A 23,079-nucleotide genomic window follows, 5' to 3' on the forward strand; every position below is an offset into this window, starting at 1 on the left:
GAGCTTACATATTGAACATAGTAAAATGTTATTGACAGAGGTAAGTATGGAAGACTGTATGGTTTGGTGCATTTTTAATTCATAACCAAATGGAATTTCAAGATTGAATGTAATATTTTTGAAATTTAAATGGTGGAGCTGTGTTAAAAGTTATAAGATCAATAGAGGTAAAAATTTGGACTAGTTCAAAGTTTACTAGCAAGTTATGTTGGGTCTTAGAAATCTCCATATTCATCTCCAAATTCATAACATATGATTAGTGATTGGTTAGTAGTAATCTCTTTACTTTTGTCCACTTCTAGTTCATCATAGTCACTACCATCTATAGAGTGTGCATCTTTATCTCACCTTACCCCTAAATAATATCATCATTGTCTTCTTATTGGAGGTTCAACCACACAAACATAATTTACCCTATGCATTTTACGAATAATACAAGAGAGTTGATGTGCAAAGCACACAAAACTCAGTACATGATGTCTTTAGGTTTCATATATTTTATTAGTTAAGTTCCATTGTGTGGTTTTAGTAGTTGCTAATGGGGAATAAAGTGCTAAATATACATTAAATCTGGAAAATAGGGCGAAGAGGAAATTTCAAAACAAGAAAACATTGAGAACTCAATTCGCACAATTGAAAAGTAGGGGAATCTGAAATGGCAAAATCATGATACTTAAAAGATCAAAAGTGAAACGATGACTTTAGTATATATTTTCTTTATTAAATGCATCCTCATTTAAATTATAATTCAAATTCAAAAGATAAAATAGTTTCATCACCAAAAGTTCTGTATTGGTAGATAATATTCTAAGGAATAGTTATGGTTTTTCAACAAGTACATGATACTGAATTTTGTCTCCAATCCAAGTTCCCAAATAAATTTTCTACAAATAAAATTCTGGTAGAGGTTCTTCAATTATTGAGTAATGGAAGTGCATTAGCTTGGACTCCGCTTCCTTGTACTCTTATTGCTGCCTTATTTGCCTAAACAATGAAGACAATGTTGTTAAGAGCCATATAGTTGATAGTCGGTCTTATATCGGATACTGAGTTTTAATAAAAAAAAAAAACCATATGGTTGATAATAAAAATAATTTGAATGAGTGAGTAAATAGTCATTTTGGTCTTTAAATGTGTGAGTTGCTATTATTAGAGTGTCCAAATCTATCAAAATTACAAAAATATACTTTAAATGTTTTGATTAGTTTGATCTTTGAATGTATCTTCCTTTAATCAATTTCGTATACGAACTTGCTAACAAAAGACACAGTTTGATACATTCAAATACTATAATAACACAACCTCACATATTTAAGAATCAAATAGTTACTTTAGCAAAATAGAGTAACTTACTTCTTTCTCCCAATTGGTACGCCAAATGACAATAAGAAAACACACCACTTGCACAATAAGTGCAGTCACAAGACCTAAAAAGAGCCCCTATATTTTTTAAGAATCAAGTTAATCTCAAAATTAGTAGCTTCAAATCAAGAACTGAATTTACTAACAACATTTGAACATGATTAAAAGATGGTTAAATCTTACTTGTCCATTCATGTTGAAGATAAAAGCCAATACAGCAGAAAGAGGAATTCCCACAAGATAAAATGATCCTAGATTAACAAATGCTCCAAGTTTCTGCCAACCACATCCTCTTGCAACACCTATTCATAATCAAAGAATCAACTATAGGGCATGTTTGGATCGAGCTTATGAAAAAGAGCTTATGCAGATAAATAAGCCTTTATGTTAATTCATAAGATCTTAATAGCGAAAATTGTATATTCATAAGTTGTTTTTTCATAAACTACCTTAACAAACTTATAAATAAGACATTAATTCTTATTTATTTGCATAAACTGCTTTGCATAAGCTCCAAAATAAGCCAATCCAAACGGACCTAAACATAATAATTGCCTACAAAATTACAATACTAGGGTTGAGCTATTTTTACCTTGAAGTGTTGTTTGAAATGAATCTACAAAGATAGCAATTGCAAGAACCGGTGTCATGGAAGTCACATATGAAACTACTTCATATACATTGCTAAATGCTTTGGCCCAAACATTCCATAGTGACATAATGAAAGCAAACTCTAGAACTCCACAGGCAAAGGCCATGAATAAAGCAACTAACATAGCTAAACTTGCAGCATTTGGACTTCCAGCTCCTAATTCATTTGAAATTCTTGTACTATTTTGTGGAAACATGCATGAAACAAAGCTTATTATAGTCAATAATAACAACATAAAGAATTAATTATATTTTTAGTCCCCTAATTTAAATAATTGAGAGTGTAGGCCATAAATTGAGCATAAATAAAATATAATAGGGTCACAAAAAATTATATTTGTAGGTATTGAAACTAATCAATGAGCTCAATTGTAACACATTTTAGAAATTAGAGAATGAAAATCTTCTTTTGAAGTTTAGGGACTAAAACCGTAAAGGAGGACTAAAAACATTACTAAACCAAATATATGTGACACCAATGGTTCAACATCATTTTTAGTGATAACATGCACATAGTGTAAATATTTGTTTTAGATTTTACAAAATCACGATGGATCACCGAAATTCTCACATATACGTGATACCACCAAATACTCACTTAGATTATAATATAGCATTAATCAAGTTTAGCACGAAAAACTAACCTTCCAGCTACACTAACACCAAATGGCACCATCCAGAACGTTCCCAATATATTAATACTATGGAAGAAAAAGTATTTGGGTCAGGTATATAACAAAACAATAAATTGATGTATCTGAGTAGAAAAGAAAAAAACCAAAACATGCATTGGCATTATCATGAGACAATGACTTGATAGAAACTAACCATATAGAAAGCACTGATGTTTGCAATTTTGGATTAGGAAGAGCACCAGACAGGAGCACCACTAGTTCAAAGGTCCATGACTCTAAACTGTAACATGGTAGTGATACAATAGAACAACAATAAGAAATTCTAAAGGATAAAGTTGTCTGAATATTATGTACATTTGGACCCTCTTCAATGATTAAACATAATAATTAATAACTGTCTACAAACAATGTAAATACTAACTAAATTTTACACATACCTAAACCCTAAACCCTTATTTCTACTATTAGAGTACAATTACTAAACTAAAATAATAATATTGTGCATCTTTAAAGGACTCATTTAAGATTACTCTACTATTAAGATTTAGGTTCTTATATATTCATCTATATCTTATAATACTCAATTTTGGCTTTGAATAAATTACCGTACCAAACCATGACTGCTGAAGGAAAAGCAAGTTTGAGAAATTGAGGGATGTTGTGCAAGGATTCCTTTGATAAACCAACCCAAGTCTTTTTACATGAAGAAGAGAACTTGATGTAAAGTAGCAATAGTATCACATTAAACCAATTTGAAATGCAAAGTGAAATAGCAGCTCCTTTGATACCAAACCCAAAATTTATAACCAAAGTCCAACATAGAACAACATGTACTAAGGTAGTGAGTCCATTAGCCAACACCATGGGAAAAACTATGTTTTGAGTTTGCAAGAATTTAACAAGGCACCTAAGAAGGCCATTGGCAGCAAGGCTTGGAATTGAGTAACGAGCAAATAGTTGAGCTTGTGCTGCAATAGTTTGGTCTTGATGTAAAATCACCAAAATAGGTTCTAAGTATGCCCAAATAAATGATAAGGGTATACTAACAAGGGTGGTAACTAACATGGCTCTTTGTGTGTATATGCCAACCATATGATATTGTTTTGCTCCAAATGCTTGACCACAAAATGTGTCTAGTGCACTTGACATACCCATCTGAATAAATATAAGAGTAATATGTTAATAAAGAATAGTTTGATTCTTAACAAAAGGAAAATTAATAGTATGATACCCCCTCCATTTCAAAATAGATGTTGCAATTTTACAATGTGCACTATTCACATAACTTACTTTGACCATATTTTTTAACTAATATATAAATAGAAATGTTAGCATGTAAGATATTGTTTGATTTGTCTCGATGAATATTTTCAAAATATCAATTTTTTATAATTTTTTATTATGTATAATTAAAGATATTAATGGTCAAAGTTATGTATTGACATGTGTGTAGTGGTTGATTGCGACATGTATTTTGAAACAGAGGGAGTATAAAATAGTGGCGGAGGCTAGCATATATTTTATGAAGGGCCCAAAGATAATGAAAACAATAACTTAGGACTAAATTTGACTATAACTACGCCCTCCGTTCTTAATTTTAAGCAAATTTGACTTTTTAGGTTCATTCAATTAATGATGTACGTGGTCGATATCATGAACCACGTACATCGTTAATTGAATGAACCTAAAAACTCAAATTTGCTTAGAATTAGGAACGGATGGAGTATTTAGAAAAATTGAACCCAACTGCGTTTTGAAGAGTCAAATTCAACATTAACTGACTTTGCAGAAAATTGATCGGTGACTAGAAGATGTTAGGTCAGGCTAAGAGTATGATCTTGTAACTTCAACCGACGAAGTTCAGATCTCATATGTAGGCATGCAATAGGGCGGGGTGGGACGGGTTTTACATTCCCCATCCCCATACCCGATTATCATATACTTACCCGTTACCCTACCCATACCCATACCCAACGGGGATGAGAAACTAAATCCCATCCCCGTCCCCGACGGGTTAGGGTATCCCCGCCCCATTCTCGTCCCCACATTGAATAATTTTTTTTAATAAAAAATAGAAGTTTTTTTGCAACCCTTAGAGAAATGTTGTAATGCATTATCCAAAAATATGCTCACTTTAAAATTTGTTAGACCAATTGATTTTAGTTGCTCATTTAAATATCAATGGTAGTTTTTATAACGCGGCAATTATCAAACAAAATAACACGGCATATCAACATAAAATAATTTTCTGCATTTGGGACGGGTTTGGGTATGGGTTTGGGGTGGGTACCTATATATCCGTTACGCGTCCCATGCATGTGTTTTGAAATGGGGGAAAACCGAAACCCATACCCAAACCCAGTCAAAATGGGGAAACCCCGTCAAATTTGGTTTGGTTCGGGCTGGTAACCACTAGTATGGGTTTTGTTGTCATGCCTACTCATATGAATCATTGTAAAATGATGATCGATACCTAATAATTATTAATAATTTCCTCATTCTACTATTTTTTTAAAGCTTAAATAACTAAATTATTTGTAAGAAACTAATCATCCAATCATTCATTTTGTTTTTGAGTCTTGTCTCGATTACTTTTTTTTGCTAGCAAAGATCTATCTATAGTTTGTGTAAAAAAAAGATCTATCTATAGTTATTAAAGAGACTAAAAATTTGAAAACAAGAAAAAAAATCCATCAATCGAATGATAATTTTTTTTTTTTTTTGAGAGAAATCGAATGATAATGTTAGTTTTCTGTTTCTACTAATTTTTTGCACATAGTTCTTGATATAATAAATTTGATTCAAGGCACTGTCCCTAATATAGAGCAAAACACATTTTTCTTAAAAAAAACAAGAAGAAGAAAAAGATAAAGCACATTTTCATGTGATTGTCCTCTAATTTGAACAAATAAATAAATAAAACAGCATATATATATATATATATATATATATATATATATATATATATATTTATTATTTGACTTTTAATTTTTTTTATTTGAAGTGTAATAAAAATGTTTTTTTTAATTATATGCGTTTTTTGTCAAAAAAAAGAGATTTAAAAGAAGTTTTTTAGTAAAAAATAAAAAGGCCCAAGCCCAAATTAAAACCCTAATTAATCACTAAATTCTTGTTTTGTGTGTGCTGCCTACCCCATTGTTCCAATCAGCTGCTGCGGCTACTGTTTTCACAGAAGCAGCTGCTGCAACTGTGTTTATTGTTTCATTGTGTATTCTTGCATTTATCATTCTATCTCTCCCTAATTAATCACTCGTTCTTCTTCTCAACAATAAACTAGTGATGTTTTCTTCGTTCATATTATTTTTTTGAAACCCTAGATACCAGTTTTTTGGTTTGTTCGGTTTTTCTACATATATAAGTAGTGGTTTATATGGCGGAAATTAAAGGACAATGAAAATCAAAATAAAGAATACATACCAATACATTGAAACCAATGACGTTGAGAATTGAAATAGCCAAAGAAGCACCAGCAAGAAGCAAATCTTGATTCAAATGTCCTACAAACATGAGAGTTATAATTTGTAGATTTTGAAAGATACAAACAATTACCATTGGTCCTGCCAACCATAGCTGCTTCTTTCCTTCTTCGTTAATCTCCCTTCTCTCTATTTTCATTGTGCCCTCTCTCCCTTCGTATGTTTTGAAAGCTCTACACACACAAAAATGAGTGTGTTTTTGAGAGAAAAGAAAAAAGAGCTTTGCACTAGTTATGTAGTGAAAATGATTGCATACAAGCAAAGGCTTAGAGAAAAAAATTGAAGATATAGAAAAAATTTACTCTAGAAAATATAGAAAAGAATCATTATAATTTCCGAATCACAAACCTTTGAAACTATAATAAATATCATTTTTTGATAAAAAAAATAAATAAATATCATTTTTTAATAAAATTAAAAATAACTTAAAAGACGTTTATACGAATAAAATGGTGAGCTAGTGTTATTCTCATTTTTTGTTTTTGTTTTTAAGTGTTCATGGTAAAAGGTAATTCCCAACTTCTAATTAAATTCAAATATAAAAAATGTCATTAAAAATGAAGGTGTGATTAGCAAAACAATCAATGTTTTGAATATAATACCATTAATTCGTATTATATTCAAAACATATATTCTGTTACTTAAAAAAAATATATAATACCATTAATTCCATCAAAATGGTCATACTACTATTTGTCTCAAATATAAATAAAAAAAATTCAAACAATATTGATGTATTTGGTCAAAAATTTAAACCAAATACATTTACTTTATTTGACTTTTTTTTTTTTTCCTTTTTCATATTTAAGGCCAGATAGAGTAGTGGGTAGCTATTGATTTTATTATCGAAATATTTGTAATTAATGAAGTTCACCTTGTTTTTAAAAAATCATTAACAACGAAACACTAGGTCTGTTTGGTTCGAGAGTTTTGGAGGGGAGGGGAGAGGGGAGGGGAGGGGAGAGGAGGGGAGGGGAGATTTTTAATTTGAAGTGTTTGGTTCAATTTTTAGAAGGGGAGGGGAGGGGAGCAAATTTTATTGCACTGCCAAAATTATCCTTATATTAATTTAAAATCTCAATATTATCCTTGTAACAACATTTATTATCATTATGTTATATTATCTTGAAACAACTTTTACTATTAATTAGGTTATAGCTTGTAACAACTTTTATTCCATATTATTAACAATTTTTCCTTGTAACAACTTTTATTACTACTTATAACTGTAACAACCCTATTACTAATCCATTATTTCATCGTCTACATCGTGTTTTTATCGATTACATCGTTGTTGTTTCGTTACTTTATTATCCTTATTTAATTAAGTTTAAGGGTAAAACAATAAAATAATTTTAAAATCCCTCCCCTCCCCTTGTGAACCAAACACACTTTTAATTAAAATATCTCCCCTCCCCTCCCCTCCGTTAAAATTCCTCCCCTCCCCTCCCCTCCCCTCCTAATTCTCGAACGAAACGGAAGTGCTACCACTCCAAAACAATCGTCAGAAAGAGGAAGAATAAAATTTTATCCCCAGGGATGGGGATGAGACTGGTGCTTGGGTCAATGATACTAATACCTTTGCAATGTGAAAGATCCTTTGCTTTTGTTATCGCGCTACTTACTCATTATACTCATTATTTTTATATGTATGTAATTTTTTTGGAGATTTCTTCTTTGTGTATATATGTTTGTTTATTCATGCTTCATTTAACACGTCGTTGTACATTATTTGATTTAGTTTTAAAAGAAGACAACACTTATATTTATAGAAATATTTATTTATTCAAATCTTGCCTCAACAAGTTGTTGACGATGAAGCAGTTATTTTTGCTTCTTTTCGGTGGGATTTTTTCTTTTTTGTGGTGGTGGAATTTCTTAGCAAATAACACGTTTTGACTGATTAGAGAACAAGTTAACATGACCTAAAAAATAAATAAAATAGCAAAACCAACCCTATAAATAGGCCATATGCGATACAAGTTTTGATTACGTCATTATTCTAAGTCAATATACATTATAATCTCCTAAAAAAATCACAAACAAGTTGAGAAAGAAAGATTTTTATAAAAATGATAGGTAACATGCAGCTCAATGTTATGTCTATTTTGCCTTCCCATTTTGTGTATAAAAATTGTCCTGCTCCAAATTTCTACAAGTTTCCCTTTGTGTGATGATAATTGAATGTCTATGTTCCTTGAAAGGTTGTCCTTGCGATCTCTAGGCTCTATTATGATTCCGTCAAAAGGATTCATGGTGGGTTGTGGAGTATCCATTTTTTATTTTTTATTTAACATTTTGTACTTATATTATCATAATACTTATGTTTATCCATGCTTCATTTCACACGTCATTATACCATGTTTCTTTTTTTTTTAACAGCAGATTTTATTAAAAACCAAATCCCTATACGAACAGAAACCATTGATTCATATAATGCAAACAAAATGTGTCATCGTATATAGACGGAACAGCTGAAAATAAACACCATAAAAGACATCACTGCACACAACAACTAGCCAAATCCTACCACGTTGGATTTTGTTTTAAAAGAAGACAATATTTATGTTTATACAAATAGTTATTTATTCAAATCTTGCCTCAACAAAAAAAAAAGTTGTTGATGATGAAGCAATCGTTTTTGCTTCCTATCACCTTTCGTTGGTTGGTTGTAAAAAAAAAAATGATACTTAATGTAGCTCATTAAAAATGATATTAAATTGATGTTTAGATAGTCATGAGATTTAGAACTGAACATAATTAGGATTGGTACAAAGACTCTTAGTTTTTTATGGCAACCTCTTGAAAAAAAGTATCAACTCTTCCCATGGTTGTCATTCATATTTTCTTTTGTTCTTATTTCTTTTTCTTTGAAGAGAGAAGTTCAAATATACTTGTGATTTTAACATTGTCATTCATATTTTCTTGTTCTTTGAAGAGAGGCATGGAAGTAAACTTGTCCACTAATTGCCATCTAATAAGTTTGTTTGCATAATGCACTTGTGAGAAAAATGTGCACTTGCATGAATTTGTTGGTTTATTTGCGGTTTAAATGTAAAGTAAAAAAAGGTCAAATGTTCTTTTTCTTTTACCTTGTTTGCTGAGGGTCTCTTAACAAATGGAGGGGACTTTCACATATTTCTTTTAGTCCCTTTATCTAACTTAAAAGCACACAAATTCCTCTTGTCCTTGTAACTCTAATTGGATGAAAGGAAAAATTGGAAAGGACCGCCGAAGGTATCTATAGTTGTGTACATGAGAAGGTCCCCTCAATGTGTAAATCACAAGGGCTGCAAAATCTTTTTGGACTGTGAGGGTTAGGATGAGGCGTGACATGATTATAGAACCTTTGATATGTGTTAAAAATGAAACTACGATTTTGGTGGATAAAATATAGAAGATAATTGATAAGATAGTTGATTAAATTTCTAGTGTTTAATAAAATTATTGATTAAACTAGATGATAAATATTAAATGACATCACCTCAAAAAAATATATTAAATGACATTAAATATGTATTTAATTAATATATATATATATTTTCAATTAAAATAGCATCGATATAATTGAGAGAAAAACATTATAAAATATAAGCTACTTGAAATAACTTAACAAAACTTGCTTAAGTTACATTAAAAAAAGTTACAAGCCCATGAAAAAAGAAGAAGATATCAAACAAAGTTTATGTTAATCATAAAAACTTATAAGTTATAGTATAAGTTCAGTATTAGTTCAAAGCAACCATTCTTCTCAAAGGCAATAGAGGTTATACTACCATAATCTGATGCTTCCATTCATCATTATTTACAGAAAATGCATTATTCTCACTAATTCTTATGGGAACTATTTTACAATATGATAATACATAAAAATTATAGTCTAATTAAATAACAAGTTTAAATTATATGTAATAGATACAACATATTGGGGGTGGGAGGGAGGTAAGTGTTGGAGCCCACCCTTGCCATTGCATGAATTCGTCCCTTGGCTTCATTCCCTCTTAAATCTACACTTTTTTGAAAACTCAAAAACTATTATACTTTTGATATGATTAATTTGAGTTCCTAAACGTGATAACTACTCAATTTTATAGAGACTATTCAATATAAACCTTTTCTTATTGGACAAATAATCCAATATAAACCTTGTTATAAAAAATTACAATATAAACCTAATTTTACGAGGACTAAACCAAATAAAAAAGGAAAAAAAAGGCATTCCATCTGATCTAAAATAACTGATCAATTTTTTAAAAAAAAAAAAATTTGGCCTAAAATGACAAACCTCTTTCAATTTTTAATAGAACATTAATTACTTTATTTTTTTCAATTTTAATTTTTTAACTAATACTACTGAATGATTTTTTTTTTGAAGGAATAATACTACTGAATGATTCTCAATTCAATATCTTCTAATTTACATTTATGAGAAAAATTAATACACCAATACATGATCAGAGTATCCCCTAAAAAATGATAAGATTACTTTAGTAAAAATACTTTTCTCCCTTTTATTTATACACCTTTTTTTTAGCTTGGGTCAATTGGTCAACCAAATTACTAATTTCGAGACCGAGATAATTTATTTTTTGAAGAACTAAAACAATTTATTTATGTGTAAAGAGTACTATAAAGTAAAAAATGTTGTATATTGGTGGTATTGAAAGTATTAATTTATTTTTGTCAACAGTAATCTGATGGCTGGAAATTTACCTCTTAAGATGAATATTGAATAAATAGGGTTTTTGAGTTCGAATTCTGACACATGCATATATTATGCAATGTTCATATCAATAAATCTAAGCTCACAAGGACTTGATCGTTCAAAATTTATTAAGCGGTAAACAATCTTTCTTGAATGTGAATAAACATAAAACTCGTGGGAAACTGGAGTTATAGCATATTTGCTTTTACATTTAAGAATCTTCGAAGACACAAAAGTTATACAGTATTGTAGCTTCAATCAAAGCAAAGCAAAACAATATATAAACACTTTGATACATTAAATTGCATTCTCTATACTACATTTTGGGAAACCCTGGAGCTAAATATAGAAGGTAGTGAGTGTATTTGCTAGCACCATGGGAAACCTTATATTTTGAGTTTGTTGGAATTAAACCATGCACCTAAAGAGGTTATTGGCAGAAGGACTTGGAATTGAAACTAAGAAATATTTAAGCTTGAGTTGTAGTACGTAGTTGTCCTGATTAAGGGTTTACTTCACTTGTGAACTTTAATTCATTTTTGCTGGAATGTTACGCCACGTCTCGTGATGACCTAAAGGCAAATACACTTCATCTCTCATTTTAAAATTGCAGATTCATATTTTCAGTAGCTTAATTTAACTAAAATATACAAGTGCATTTTTCTTATTTGGGATAAGTATACTTTATTCCAAATGCAGACTTACATTGTCTATACTGGCAACAATATGAATGACAAAATTTCTCCACTGTTCCTTCAACAAAATATGCAAGAAAAAGCTGCAAGCAGGTTACATTATTTCATCAATATTTTTGTAACTTATATATACTACGAAAAAAATGTCATTACTAATGGCTCAAAACATCTAATAGTGCCAAAAAGCCATTAGTAATGAAACATTTTTTATGACTTATCAAAGAATTATTTAAATTTAATGTCAAGAATGTATAACTTTTCCATATATATTTTATGTCAAGAATATATATATATATATATATATATATATATATATATATATATATATATATATATATATATATAGACACACACACACACTATACTTTAATATCATTTAATTATTAATACTATAGATAAAATCATTGTGACCTTACCTTATTAATCAAGGAAATTACGGTGGTTAAAATGAGAACAAAGCACGTCATAGATGAGGAAGAAATATAAATAATCTTGAACAATAGCATCACATTTTCAATGAGAGCTGCATCAAACTGTCATCCAGAAATTGAGAATATTGTATATTAATTAAGATATAGCAAAGATTAGAAAAATCAAGGAATAAAATTAGGTGTGAAATCACATCTAATGAAGAAGAAATGAAATATTTTTACAACTAAACATTTTTCCTTGAAATTTTTTCTCAACTAAAAACATGTGGAATCAAATACAAGGGAAGATGAATACTTACCTTGTACAAAAAATTTCCTTTCACTTTGAGTCCTCTTGAAATTCTTGCCATGCTTCTTGTGTTCTTCAAAATTAGAATTGTTTTCCACCCCACTATGTTGTTCATGGAGCAGCATGTGTATGTATATAAAGAGAGAAAAACAACACTAATTGATTAATTTTATCAACAAAAAAAAACACTAATTGATTAATGGCCACGATGCATTTCACTGTTGTGTCAACATCTTATTCCTTTTTAGTGTATCAATAATTGCTCTCCTATAAATAGTTTTCTACCCAAATTTTCGAAAAGACTACTTTAAACATGTGTGATGAGTTGGATTCGTGGTAGGTTGTAAATGTGAGGTATTATTATTATTGTTTGGAAGAGTTAATATGGAGAGACAAGGATAAAGAGAAAATTGAGTACTTTACATAAAAATGGAGGAGTTAGTTCACACCAAGAATTCCATGAGACCGTGAATAGAGTTAGGTATTGATTAATTTGTGAGGTGGGTATTGATTAATTTGTGAGGTGGGTATTGATTAATTTGTAAGGTGGGAGGTACGTCCATTATCGTAAGTTGGTTATTGTGAATGATTCATTACTAGATTTTGGGTCTTGTTTAATTTTGAGTAAAGATCAAAAAATTTCCCTCATAATTACATTTTCATCCATCATTTATGTCCACGAACCAAGTTGAATTGAGCTGATCGTGAAGGCTGTGTTAAAAAGTCTCACATCCCACAAAAGATATCATGAACATGTGTTTATAAGAAACCTCTCTTTGCTCCATTTATGTCCCACATGATATAGATAGTACTCTTGACAAGAGGGAAAAAAACCAAATAAATAATACTCTTGATAAGAGTTTATAACGAAGAGACACTTCTCACCTTACAAGCTTGTAGATATCCATGAATAAAAAATAATCAGATAGATAACATTCTTGATAAGAGGGAAAAAAACCCAAATAGATAATACTCTTTATAAAAATTTATAAAAATGAAGCACTTCTCACCTTACAAAGCCGGTAGATATCAATGAATAAAAAATAATAATTACTACTTTTTTTATTATCAGGTATTTAAAAATTAAAACCACAGTTTAAACACTACTAATGTGTGTTCTATTTTATGTGGAACCCACACATTCTAAAGAGTATCATTGAAACACATCTACTCATCAATCTTCCTTCTATGTAACTTCTTGGTAATTTCTTGACAGATATTACTATTAATTTTTTGAAATATCAAATAATATAGTAGTGTAATCTTTCATTTTCGTTCTCCTTATGCAATCTGCTAGTCCAAATTATTATGTGGAAATATGATGATTTATACTACTAGTAGCGTGTTTGAATAAGATTTATTGTCTATGAAATATGAGTCGTCTAATCTTAATCGAATAATTGTAGTTTTCTAACCTCACGATTGTAGTGGAGGCATGAGTAATGAGTTTGTGGCGCTACAAGGTCGGTGAAGAGATTGGCACATCATCATATAACGTTTTTAGAAATATATTAGTTGGTTGAATTCCAATTAATTATAGTTTACCATCAAACATATCTAAATTTTAGTTATTTGAATTCCAATCAAAAGAAAAATAAGTAGATAAATCAAACTTGTTACTTCAATCATTACCGGAAAGATAACATAAGAACGTTTCTTCATATCAAATCAGTATGATCTATGGTACAGAGTTGAAACAGTTACATGATCCTTTCAACGAAGATGGAGTCACACATGTTCCTATCAACGGATTCTCGTAAGATCAGAAAGATAAATATTATTTGAACCACAAAGCTAGGGATTCCCCAATGTGTGAAGTGTGGTGAATGTTAACCCACTACAACAAAATTGAGATCTAGTAACATTTGCAAAATATTACTAAATCACAAAATGTTACTAATTATATTCAGTAACATTTGAACAATTGTTCCCAAAAAAAAAAAAAAAAACATTTGAACAATTGTTAGGTAAATCCCATCTACCTAAAGAGTTTCAGTAACATTTTAAATATTATAAGTTACAATTAAAAAACGTTACTAGCTTACTTTTTGTAACATTTTTGTATCACCATTAGTAACAATAAAATAAATAACACCTACTTTGTACCCAAAAAAAAAAAAAAAATAACACCTACTTATAATTTTTCAAACATGTCACATATTTATATTTTTTTGCTTAGACTTCATTTGGATTTGACGAAAAACTCTAATTTTGAACTAGCCAAAAATTAAAGATAAAACTTTATATAGATTCAAGATTCTAAATATGTTCTCGTACAACCATTTAAAATTAGAATTTGTAATGGAAAGGAACGATGCAACACAATTTTTATTACATTCTAAAACGATTACAAGTTTTCATCCAATTGATAATGTACTCTATATAAATCCCCTTTGCATTATTCTTATTCTTGCATCCAAGAAAGATAGGAATGAGAAGCTGAAACACCCTGCATCAAGATACTTGTTAGCATATAACCTCGTAGTGTGCCACTATACCAAACAAGCTACTTGGTTCCGACACTTCTATCTAAGAAATACAAAACTCTATTTCTTCAACAAAAAAAAAAAAAAGAAATACAAAACTCTACTAGGTACCTAAAACAATGGAAAGAGTAGACACATGCATGGACTTGAGAAAGAAATGCAAAGATGGAATTCTCAAATAAACACATTAGATACGGAGTTGTGGACAAATACCTTTATCCTATAGTTTTCTATTTTAATATCATCCTTCCTCATCATTGCACAACAAACACATAATCAAATAAAATATTGAAATACGCATATTGCATAAAGACAATAAATTAGAACGCTAAAAGTCAAGAAAACCATGATCCATCTCAATGATTGCATTCTTAGCATCTAGAATGGAGAGAACCATAATCACATATTGAAATGTAGCAATATAAAACTAGTAAGGTCTCCTTAGATGGAAATCAAAGGACACTCCTTTTTTTTTTTTTTTTTTTTATCCCGTGAGCTTAACTCAGTTGGGAGAGATAATGTATATTATATGCAGCGGCCGAGGTTCGAACCCCGGACACCCACTTCTCCACATTTATTGTGTGAGCTCTAGCCATTAGGCTGCTTGAGAAAAAAAAAAAAAGGACGCTCCTTTTTTATTTCTTAATTTTTTATATATCCAGAATTTTTTTTCCATGAACGCTATTTTAGTCATGTTAAATCAATCTATTTTTTTAAATGATTTTTTACAAATATATTTAAATCATTTATAATAAGACTTTCTGAACCTCCAAGGATAGATTTAGTGGTTTAGACTTGAGACTGAATAGTGTGTTTCTGGCGAAGTATCAGATTCGAATCCACTCCATGGAAATCTTATTTAGACTAGTGAATTTGAGCATGGAGTGGATTCGAATTTGAAACAACATTGATCTACATAAGAGATCATTTGTGTAATCACTCATAAGTGAATTTTAATATTTTTGTTATAGCCAAGTGTTTGAATACTTATCAATTGGTGTTAGAGTTGGTGGTCGGTGGCTCGAACTGGGCTTCCAATTCAATCTTATTATCATCTAATCCACTTGCATTTCTAACTGCATATTTAAATTTAAGAATGCAAAATATACAACTTTTTTTTTCTTCGTATACTTTGCTAAAACACCTTCACAGGAGAGTGGGAAAGGTAGGGTTTGTGTTTTCAATAGAATAGTCAGGTCCTGGGGCTTCCAACCCCTTGTTGCGATTGCGAATGTGTCTAAAATTTCACTTAGGGTGCTTTTTAGCTTAGCACTTTCGTCACCACACCTGCACCAACTGTTCTGGTACCCTCCTCTCTCAAGCCAAATCTTTGCCCTGTAAAATCAAATAACAAGCAGTGAGCTTTTATATAAAAGAAAGAAGGAATGACATCCGAATTACATTATATACTGACCTGGCTCAAGTGGAACAGGAAACATTAATTCAATTACAGCAGTAACATTGTCTACAGGCATAACCATTTTAACATTTTCTAGCAACTCTACTTTTCCGGTGATATCAGCAGTCCTCAAGCAAACTTGAGGTCTATAGTTAGAGAAGAAAGTAGTCTGTCTCCCACCCTCATCCTTTGTAAGTACATATATCTCTGCCTCAAATTTCTTAGATGCTTTTATAGTACCAGGTTTGGCAATGACCTTTTCAAAACAATACAAAATTAATAAAGTGGTATATCGATTCTAGCATTTTAATTTGAGAACTCTACAAATTTCTACTGTAACAAGTACATATTAATATAAAGTTCTCCTCAATCTTGCGACAGTGACTAACAAAGAGGAAAAGCTTGATCATTGCTTCTAACCTGACCACGTTCAATATCTGCAAGTTTCAGATCACGGAGAAGAAGGCCAACATAATCACCGGCCTACAAAATGTGAAAACCATATTAGTTTATTATACGCTATGTAAATATCTCTCATTATGAAGATAACGGTAACTTACCTGTCCTTTATATGAAATCTTCTTGCTCATCATAACTTCAGTAACTGTTGTTTTCAGAGGACCGCCCTACCAGGGAAAACTTAGTTTTAGGAAACACCGTTACAATGCAAGGAATTTAGCAACACTCTGGTAATAAAAAACTGACCAATGTCCAAACAAGAATAAAACATTAATCATCATTCATCACCAACAGCAGATAAAATATAGAATCAAAATAAATCAGCACTCAATAGATTAAGCATGAGGAATGACGAGAATTCAAGGGCAGCCCTAAATCCAGGAAATGACTCAATCAACATACCTGCCTTATACCCAAAAACTCAACCTCATCGTCAACTTTGATGGTTCCTTGTTCAACACGACCAGCAGCAATCGTTCCCCGTCCCTTAAAAAAATAACTGATAATATAAAGCAGCAAACATGACATTATGGATATCATTGCTTTTAATTATGATCTTGCTTTGCAGTATGCAAGATGAAATCAAGGCAGACTGTGATACTTAGGTATTCTCTGTTTTTATTTTTATTTTTAATTTGAACAAAAGAGACAACCATGTTTTTCAAGGTATCATATCCACTGAAATCGGATAGATGTTGCATTGTGTCGTGTCAATTTCAAGGATAAACAATAAATGATTAAAAATACCTCCAGACTATCAGGTACTGAAGAATACAATATTCGGGCTCGTATTTATTTCAATGAGTTGGCATTCTTCAAAAGTTTAAGATAAAAAGGAACCCATAACCTTTTACCTGAATTGAGAACACATCATCAATGGGCATCAAGAAAGGCTTATCAAGCTGGCGAACAGGGTCAGGAATGTGTTCATCTATAACATCCATTAATTTTAAAATGGCCTTTCTTCCAATCTCCTCATTTGTACCTTGTAAAGCAGACAATGTTGAACCTCTAATAATAGGGATATCATCCCCAGGGAACTTGTAGAAGCTTAGAAGCTCTGCCAGATAGATAATTGACAAAAATTAACTTCAAAATCTATCTATCTATTATTATTTGAATAAAATGGAAGATAGTGTGTAAACCTTAATCCCCAACCCTAATTAGTTAAAATAACTATTTTGCCCTCCATTTTAGTTGAAATATTGTTGCTTCCAAATAATGGGTTTGCAGCGAATCGAACTGGGTACCACATGACAATGCTTCACAACTTTTACCACTAGATCACTCTTGATTTTGTTGAAGTAAATGTATCAAAAAAATTGATGATGACTGGTTATTTCCAACCATATTCCCAACCCTAATTGACTTAAATGACTATTTTGCCCTCTAGTTTTGGCCACCTCGTTCCAATTTCGCCCTCCCACATCTCTTGTGTAATTCCCCTACATATTAATTGGCATGCATGGTCATTGTATGTTACTAAATAATTGTCTTTTATTTCATAAGTCTTGGTTACACTTTGTAATTGAACAAAGGTCATTCTTGCAAGATCATTTCTATGCTCATTCTTCTTTCCCCTGTAAAAATGGTTATCAACCTTTTAATGGTGTGTGCTTACTTTAAGTGCCTACCTTTCAAGATTCTTCCCAACCTTTCAATTCCACAATGATAAAAAATGGTTGTGTGGCTTACTTGTGTGGCTTAATTATAAAGATGTCGTATGTACAATCCCTTATGTAAATGGCTTGTGAAATTTCATATTGGGAGGGTTGTACGTGCAACAGAAAAAGAATGGGAAATTTCTCAAACTTTTTATGATTCAATGTATTTTTTTCTGTCATGTTCCACGAATGAGGCTATTACAATATATATATTAAACTTTTTTTCTAGCATCTAGAAATTCATGTTTGATACAAAAACATGGTCCTTTACTTCAAATTTATTAGTTTTCATCCACTATATCAATTTTTATGTGTCAAAAAAACCACGATCTCAGTTTCATGCCTAATATTTAAACAATTATAGTTTTTTATAAAATTTAACAAATTTTTTCTCCACAAAGATTTAGCAATTTTATAAAATATTTTTACTGGAGAATTGTGTTTAGCAAAAATTATGAATGCAAATATATAAAATTTTATTAACAACCGCGCGTCGACCCGCGGGTCATGATCTAGTTTAACAAATACGAGGACGACTATAGGAAGTTAGGAATTCATTCTTATCATGAACAAGGCAAAAATTAGGAAGGCGAAATCTTAGAGAAACACCCACCACGGAGCTCCATTTCTACGCGCTCTAACAACACTTGATCATCTACAACATCAACTTTGTTTAAAAAGCACACAAGAGAGGGCACACCAACCTGCACAACTCATGTACAATAAACTGAGTGTTGACCTTAGATGCGAGGAGGTAATGGTAGACCTAAAAATTTGCAATTATCGTTTACAATCCACTTCAGTAGAATACCTACTTGGCGAGCTAGACGAATGTGCTCTTTTGTTTGAGGCATTGGTCCATCTGGTGCAGATACAACAAGGATACCGCAATCCATGCGGGCAGTTCCATTAATCATATTCTGCAAAGCAAACAATTATTCAATATGTGCATAATCACGCAAACGCAAATCCACAGAGGCATACCTCATCAAATATTGTTTATAGCTGGATAAAAATCATTTATCTACATAAAAGAAGACAAATATAGAAACATCCAGTAGGACATTAAGGCGTTCTGTAATACTAAAGCGACGTTAGACAAAGCAGTTATACGAGAGACACAACAAAACCGTGACAAACTTTTAAGTGACCTTTTTATTTTTTTAATTCCTTACATATTATGGTTAGAATTAGAAATAGATACATACTAATCTGAATTCTCCTTTGCATTTCAATTTTAATAGTGGATGGAGCTACACAAACACAAGCACCCAATTTGACAATATTGAGAATTCTGTTAAAACAAACAACAACAACAAACAACCGATTCTTATCTCAATAACAATAAGTAGGATCGGCTACATAAATCAAACGACACCATAATGTTCGGTTATATATCTATTTAGATATTTCTTAATAATTTCTTAATCAATCAACACCAACCCAAATGGGTTCCTTCTGAAAGCTAACTAATTAGCAAGTACATAAAAAAGAAGATAGCGTAAAACATCGCAACATCACTTACAACCGGTGACGGATCCAGGAATTTTGGAAAGTGGGGGCACCACAAATATATATTATTTTTCATTTTAAAAAACCATAAATATACATAATAATCGTCTCTACAATTCTCCATATTCTAAAAACATCGAATGATTTTCTCATTTTCAATACCAACAAAAATATATCTCTCTATATAAGTAACTAAACATTTGTTTAATCATTCATCTCATGCGATTTTGCATCCGATTCTTGACAAAAGATTGTGCAGTTGTGTCAAGGTGTGTGTGTATGTGTGGGCCAAGAGAAAAGTGTTGTGGTTTGTGTGGGCCATTTGATCAACATTTCAACTATTACAATATATTACTATATTACTAACACCTAAAAAAAAAAAAAACTACAAAGTTAGTGTAGGCACAAACCTACATACCTTTCTATGTACATCCGTCCCTGCTTACAACATATTTCCAGTATGTCAAAAAATAGTAAAACATATAAATGAAATGTACATAATTCTAGACCAAACTTAAACCTATCCCCGTGAGCTTAGCTCAGTTGGTAAGGACAATGCATAATATATGCAAGGTTCGAGGTTCGAACCACGGACACCACAAAAAAAAAAAAAGAGAGAGAGACCAAACGTAAACCTTTGGTAAGGACAATGCATAATATATGCAACCTTTGGTAAGGACAATGCATAATATATGCAAGGTCCGAGGTTCGAACCCCGGACACCACAAAAAAAAAAAAAAAAAGAGAGAGAGACCAAACTTAAACCTTACTTGAACATAATCTACATGTCCAGGACAATCGACATGTGTATAATGCCTTTTAGCAGTCTCATACTTAACATGATGAGCCTGAAAATGAAACCATCAACCAATCAATTAAATATCCAGATAAATCAATCAAAAAAAAAAAATGTAACAAATCAATTTCACTAAGTAAAACAAAGTCCGAACTCTTCTTTTATCTTCAGGAGCCCTATCAATTTCATCAAAAGCTACAGCTTTCGCTTTCCCTTCATCTGCAAGAACCTAGAATCAAATCAATCAACATCACCTCTAAACCTTAATTAACCTAATACCAAATCATCATTTCATTTCACTTCAAATTTCAATTAACATTTCCAAACGAATAAATCGGAGAAATCAAATACTTACTCTGGTGATTGCAGCAGTTAGTGTCGTTTTTCCGTGATCCAATTGTCCAATAGTTCCGACGTTAACATGAGGCTTTCTGCAAACAAAAAAAAAACAATAATCAATTAAATAGTTCCCATTTCTAAAATTGAAGAGAGAGAAAGTGTTAGGGAGAATATGTTACGTTCTGGTGAGAGTTGCCATGGATTTCCACCAAGGAATGGAGAAGGAAGAAGAAGTAGCGTCATCGGTGAGAGGAGATTGGGAAATCGGGGAACGAGTGAGAGAAGTGTGGAATTGAGAGTAGAAGAGAAAAGGTGAAAGACGTTTGAAAGTAGAAGAAGAAGAGTTTCGGAGACGAATCGTAGAAGCCATTGAAGCGAATAGAAGAATTGAAGTTTGGGGGCGATGAGGGTTTTAGGGTTTTAGGTTCAGAGAAAGAAGAAGGGTTTTAGATTTTAGGGTTTCAGGTTCAGAGAAAGAAGAAGGGTTTTAGGGTTTTAGGTTTTAAGATAATTTCTCATTTACTTACTTCTCAACAAACTATGAATTATCAGGGCATATTTTTTTCTTCTGAAAATCGATGGATTACGAAATAAAAAATAGTAACTTAGTATTTACTCTTCATCCAATTATGCAGTTACGCAAATTACTACTAGAATAATTCCAAAGATATAAAGATGACTTGGTGATTGAAATTTAGATTTAACAAGCATAATGATAAGGAGGTTAATAATAGTTTGAACTTCGTTTCCAACATAAAAATTTGCGTTGCGATAAAAAAAGATAGAAAGAAATAAAGTGCTAAATGAGTGTAGAAAATAATAATGTCCAGATATCTTAATTGCTCGTCATTTTTTTTTTGACCAAAATTGCTCGTCATGATCCAGAAGTCCTAGCTCAATTGGCAAAGTGCCGAAATTGTTAGGCCGGATACCATGACCGAGGTTCGAACCCTGATACCTCCACTTGTGTGTGTGAGTTTATAATGGCTTTGCCATTTCGTCTATCTACCAAAAAAAAATTTGCTCGTCATGTTAATAACATAAAATTGTAAAATGTTATCCCCACAAAAGTGACAAAATCAAAATCAAAATAACCTAAATGTCAATGACTGAATCTTTAATGAATCGAAATTGTTCTTCGATCTAAATCAAACAAACATCGTAAGAGCAATGATAAAAAATACCTGAAAACCGTTTCTTTTTTTTTTTTTTTGAAGTAGAAAACCGGTTATTTAAAATGAAGAGAAAAAGAGATGCATGTGGTTCCCTCAAAAAAAAAAAAAAAAAGAGATGCATGTGGAGTGATTCCTAAAAAAAAAAAAAAAATCATTCAAATGGCCATTGATTTTTTCCTATATTCAAATGCTGATTCTCAATGTTAAAGATCTGCCAATTTCCTCATGTATGCCCTTGATCATGTCTGCTACAGTCTGACATATAAGATCCAGCTAGGTTCTAGATGTTATAAATCTTTGAATTATTAACAGATTTCCAAAGTAATCAAACCTAAATAAATTGTCTTCCTTTTATAGCAATACTTGCATTTGTTAAAGGTTAATAAGTAGTTCCTAAACAATTTTTAATTCATCAAGATAGTCCATGAGTCATCATTCTTTCTCATATTCTTGAAGGAGCAAGGACTAGATGGATTAGTTATAGTTTAGAGATTAATTGTTATATTTCTATATATCAAAATGGAGAGAAAGTGATAGTTTAGGGACCAAATTGATGGTTTATTCAAAACATAGGAAATTGACTGAAAATGATTAATACACAGTTGAGCCTTGGCTCCTAGTTTCTTATGCAATTTGCAGCAAGAAATTAATATAATGTTCTTAAATTATAAAACATGACTTATCAAAACTAAAATGTATGTTAGTGATGTAAAAAATTTACACATAAACATTGACAACACAATTTCGAGTGGCAAACTCATGAATCATGATTATCATGTACTCAACATGTTTGTTTGTATAATTTGTACATAACGTATTTGATCCTAGTGCTGGAAAATCAAACCTGGATTTAATGTAATTTTCTGTTTTTAGTTGAATGAATGTATGCACAATGTAGTACTCCTTGTTTGGCTCCATCTTGACTTTTGGTGCGATGATTGGTGCAATAACAAGTCGACATATTGCCGAATTCGTTGGACGAAA

General features: G+C 31.2%; 2 protein-coding genes and 1 long non-coding RNA gene across 4 annotated transcripts; all 3 read right to left on the minus strand.

Moving 5' to 3' along the window:
- Window positions 1-735: 735 nt before the first annotated feature.
- On the minus strand, window positions 736-6,396 carry LOC146918013 (protein DETOXIFICATION 16-like). Its single transcript, XM_085719697.1, has 8 exons — window positions 6,087-6,396; window positions 3,259-3,803; window positions 2,842-2,928; window positions 2,658-2,714; window positions 1,955-2,193; window positions 1,546-1,664; window positions 1,354-1,440; window positions 736-984 (listed from the first exon to the last, which is right to left on the minus strand). The coding sequence occupies exons 1-8, from the start codon at window positions 6,282-6,284 to the stop codon at window positions 913-915; spliced, it is 1,404 nt and encodes a 467-aa protein (XP_085575823.1). The 5' UTR covers window positions 6,285-6,396; the 3' UTR covers window positions 736-912.
- A 4,578-nt stretch (window positions 6,397-10,974) lies between these two features.
- Window positions 10,975-12,431, minus strand: LOC146918014 (uncharacterized). 2 transcript variants are annotated; one of them, XR_015015943.1, is made up of 3 exons: window positions 12,276-12,431; window positions 11,962-12,078; window positions 10,975-11,628 (listed from the first exon to the last, which is right to left on the minus strand). It is a non-coding gene; the product is annotated as an uncharacterized LOC146918014 (long non-coding RNA). The 2 variants fall into 2 exon arrangements; XR_015015942.1 differs by lacking the exon at window positions 12,276-12,431 and having other exon boundaries at window positions 11,962-12,269.
- Window positions 12,432-15,702: 3,271 nt separating this feature from the next.
- On the minus strand, window positions 15,703-21,399 carry LOC146918015 (elongation factor Tu, mitochondrial-like). The gene is made up of 12 exons (XM_085717354.1): window positions 21,100-21,399; window positions 20,937-21,012; window positions 20,715-20,810; window positions 20,556-20,633; window positions 19,089-19,193; window positions 18,887-18,977; window positions 17,464-17,669; window positions 17,012-17,095; window positions 16,711-16,776; window positions 16,571-16,633; window positions 16,166-16,406; window positions 15,703-16,086 (listed from the first exon to the last, which is right to left on the minus strand). Exons 1-12 carry the CDS (start codon window positions 21,288-21,290, stop codon window positions 16,013-16,015), a joined length of 1,371 nt encoding a protein of 456 aa, XP_085573480.1. The 5' UTR covers window positions 21,291-21,399; the 3' UTR covers window positions 15,703-16,012.
- Window positions 21,400-23,079: the final 1,680 nt, after the last annotated feature.

This window comes from Medicago sativa, chromosome 6 (assembly GCF_051527215.1).
Source record: "Medicago sativa cultivar Bolivia chromosome 6, Bolivia_mono, whole genome shotgun sequence".
Lineage (NCBI taxonomy): Eukaryota > Viridiplantae > Streptophyta > Magnoliopsida > Fabales > Fabaceae > Medicago > Medicago sativa.